At 31.1% G+C, this 3,919-nt stretch overlaps 1 protein-coding gene across 1 annotated transcript; it reads left to right on the plus strand.

The window, feature by feature from the left end:
- Nucleotides 1-1,397: 1,397 nt before the first annotated feature.
- Nucleotides 1,398-2,922, plus strand: LOC105125149 (universal stress protein A-like protein). Its single transcript, XM_011025461.1, has 4 exons — nucleotides 1,398-1,814; nucleotides 1,913-2,022; nucleotides 2,174-2,292; nucleotides 2,597-2,922. Exons 1-4 carry the CDS (start codon nucleotides 1,625-1,627, stop codon nucleotides 2,691-2,693), a joined length of 516 nt encoding a protein of 171 aa, XP_011023763.1. The 5' UTR covers nucleotides 1,398-1,624; the 3' UTR covers nucleotides 2,694-2,922.
- The last annotated feature ends 997 nt before the right edge of the window (nucleotides 2,923-3,919 follow it).

Below are 3,919 nucleotides of genomic sequence, written 5' to 3' on the forward strand. Positions count from 1 at the left end.
TTTATAATAATAATAATAATAATATTTATTAATAACAGTAGCAATGACAATAATTATAGTCTTTTTCTCATTATAAATAATAATAATATGGTTGATTATTGTGGGTATAATAATAAATACTCTAAACTATATTATTATTAAAAAATTTCATGATAGGGTCTGATAATAATAACAACAAGGAAAATAATAGTAACTATAATAATAATTTATTATATAAAAAGGAGAAAAACATTGTTCGCCACGCGGCAAATTGCAGACAACTGACCACCTCTAGAAATCACGTGAAAAAGTATCCATTTCTCACACAGCTGGATTTTTTTGTACCATTCGATGATGGTTCAAACATTTATATAATATTTATACTATTTAATTCAACTTTACTCCTTAAAATTAAATAATATATATATTGCATGTAATAATGAGTTAAAAACTTAAGAAATGTAAGTTAAGATTTTAGAACTCAGATAATCCAATTCAATTCAATTCATATACCCTCTAACGCCTAACTTGATTTTTTGTTATATATAATTTGATTTGATAAATTATCATTTTAAAATTATATTTTTTAAATTTAATTTGATTTAATAAATTAACCCAATAACTCACTAACTTAGAGTTTATCTCGAGCTGGATTTCCTCCCAAACATGCTAAATGTTAACTCATTCAAGCTTGTATGTCTTAATGAGTTAACTTACCCGAGTGAGTAAAATTTGACAGGGTCCATTCTAGTTTTTTTTTTAATTTTTTTATTCAAAATAACCCTATTTTATTTTAAAAAAATTACTGAAACAAAGTATTTTATAACATATTCTATAATTAAAATGACGACTCCAATATCAAGGATAGATCAGACCACATGCCAAGTATGGGTGTGATAAGGATGCCTCAAGTTGGAGAAACGTCACCAGAAAGATGCATCAATCCAATAATACTGTCTGACAACATGGTATAAATTATATTTTAAAGATTTTTTTATATTTTAAAATATAATAGAATAATATTTTTAAAAAATTATTTTTTAAAATTAATATATTAAAATAATTTTAAAAAATAGCTGAAAAAATAATAAGAAGACATTTCAACTAAATGTTCTTAAAAGATAATAAGATAACAGTTTAATTTTGAGGGATATAATTTAATTAATTAATTAATTTTTAGATTTATTTTTTTAAATTATCAATTTAAATTTTATAAATTTTAGAATAATTAGTGATTTATATGATTATTAATTTTAAAATTTTTAAAAATTGATTGAAATACATATAAATTATTTAAATCAGAAAATATATATTTAAAATTATATAAAATAAAAAACTTTGTCTCGACACGCGTCAAGTCTGATCCAAATTTGGAAACTAAGACAAAAAGATTATATATATTCTTCCATATCCATAACCTGCAAAACAATCGACTGTCCGCGAAAACCCGCAGACAGCCCACAGATTTGAACCACACCCAACTCCAAGGTGACGACATTTTCTTATATAGTAAACACACTTTCCTTCTCTTTCTCCCAGCACAAGCAAGCAACAAACCTTAGCCTTCACAAACTTTCTCGATATCTTTGCCTATCCTTGATTCTTAACCCTCCGATCAAACTACTTGCCTCCCCCCTGTCAATCAATGGCTGATGAAATGGGAGCAGCAAAAGAGCGCAAGATCCTGGTAGCTGTTGACGAGAGTGAAGAGAGCATGCACGCTCTTTCATGGTGTCTCAAGAATGTCCTGGTTTCTAACAATCCTTCCAGAGATACACTAATTCTTCTTTATGTAAAGCCTCCTAGAGTTGTCTACTCTGCTCTTGATGGCACAGGTAGGACTACAAACTCAAGAGACATTTCACAACCCTTCAATATTTAATTTCCCTGTGATTATTTAAAACACTTTTTTTTTTTTGGGTTTGATTCTCAGGGTATTTGCTTTCTTCTGATATCATGGCAACTATGCAGAAGTATAACAATGATATTGCTGATTGTGTTATAGAGAAAGCCAAAAGGATGTGTAGAGAACAAGTTCAGGATGTGAGTTTAAACATATTTCCAGTTAGTGGAGTTTAATACATCAAGGGCTGTATTTTTACTCTTTAATTTTACTCTTTTCTAAGGTCTAGGTACTGCTGTTGGTTGTTTTGTTTTGTTTGATTTATTGTTTGATGGATTTGATGATGTCTAGGTCAAGGTGGAGACAATAATTGAGCATGGTGACCCAAGGGATCTCATTTGCCAGGCAGCAGAGAAATTGCATGTTGACATGCTGGTCATGGGCAGCCATGGCTATGGTCTTATCAAGAGGTTGGCTGGTCCCTCTTAATTTCCTTTAATCATGTCAGTGCCTGTGTTTTTAACAATGATCACTCTCTTGGATTCTTATCTTGGATATTTTTTAATTTCTGAGAACAGATTCTTTACTTGGTTTTTATTAAATCCATGAAAGCAAATATATTAATTATTTATTTACAACAAGAAACTTCACATTTAAGCTTCTCTTTTCTATAATTTATATACAGTTAAACTTCTTGGTTTAATTTGAATTTAGGTTCCCTTACAGTGTTCTGCATGTATAATCTACTTACTGGTAATTGTTTTTGGACTTCAGGGCATTTCTCGGAAGCGTGAGCAACCACTGTGCACAGAATGTGAAGTGTCCTGTTCTGATCGTGAAGAGGCCCAAATCAAATTCTGGAAGCAAATGAGTAAAAACAATATATATATAAATAGAGAGAGTTTCTTGTTAACGTGTGATTTTGAACATCTCTGTGTGTCCTTTCCTATGTATCCTATTAAGGATGTGTAACCTTTGTATTTGTACATAATTCGAAGGACTCCATTCCTTGTCTCTTCTCCTTCATTTGGCTGAGCAAGCCTTTGTTTCTGAGTGAGACTGGTTGAAAAATGTAAGGGATTTTGCATCACTTGGACACACCTCTTCTTGCAATGATTCTGATAGCTCAAGATCTGAACGATCTTGTGTTTGATACTTGAAAGAGTTGCCATTTTGAGTAGTGGAAGGTTATGATGGAGTTCTGGAAGAAGATAGAATAGAAAATGCCCTTTCTTCTAGCATGAACCCAATGGCCTGAGAGAATCCCGCAGATGATCTTCCATGGAAAGATTTACCATGCTTCCTTGGTGTATACTCACAGTGCTCTTAAAAGGAGACTGATGGAGAGTCCTAATGGCCAAAATGACACTAAAAATTGGCATTTCTCTTGTTGAAAATTTATTCCAGAAGTTTACGGAGAAACCGTTTTACGGAGATCAAGACTATTTAAAATTCAAATGGAGATGAAAACTGTTATTCAAATTTATTAAAAATACCAGGGAATTTTTTTTAGATTTCTCGAAAAATATAACTTTAAGACCTGAGAAAACTAATTTTATCTTCGTTGAATGCCACGTCGTCCCCTGTGAAAGGAGTCCCAAATCTGATTTCTGGTGTGGCTCTATCTTCAGTCACGTTGATTGTAGCAAAATACATAAGAAGATCCTTCAGAATGGAAATGGGAGAAGCTAGCAATTCCCTTGCCCCACTGTTGAAGGAACAGAGCCAGGACATTCTTTCCGTTCTTTCATGAGTTCTGAACTTTTTTCTCCTGTATGTCTCTAGATGAGAGAACTTTTTAGCTCTTGATTGAGCACCTTTTTATTCAATATTTCAAAATCAAATAAAAATGATTTTTGAGAAGACACGTATTTTTATACTTACAAGAATTCATTGCAAAACTATCACATATATATATATATATATATATATATATTTTGGATTTGAGAAAAAAAAGAAGCTAATAAATCTATGTAAATTAAAAACTATCATTTATCTTAAATAACAAACTCCCTGACGTTCACTAAGACAGTTTTGATTCTCCTAGTCTCTCTCTTTGACTGTAACAGCAACAAAAATCATATGCATGAACACTCT

Source organism: Populus euphratica, unplaced genomic scaffold (genome assembly GCF_000495115.2).
Source record: "Populus euphratica unplaced genomic scaffold, PopEup_1.0 scaffold28.1, whole genome shotgun sequence".
Classification (NCBI taxonomy): domain Eukaryota; kingdom Viridiplantae; phylum Streptophyta; class Magnoliopsida; order Malpighiales; family Salicaceae; genus Populus; species Populus euphratica.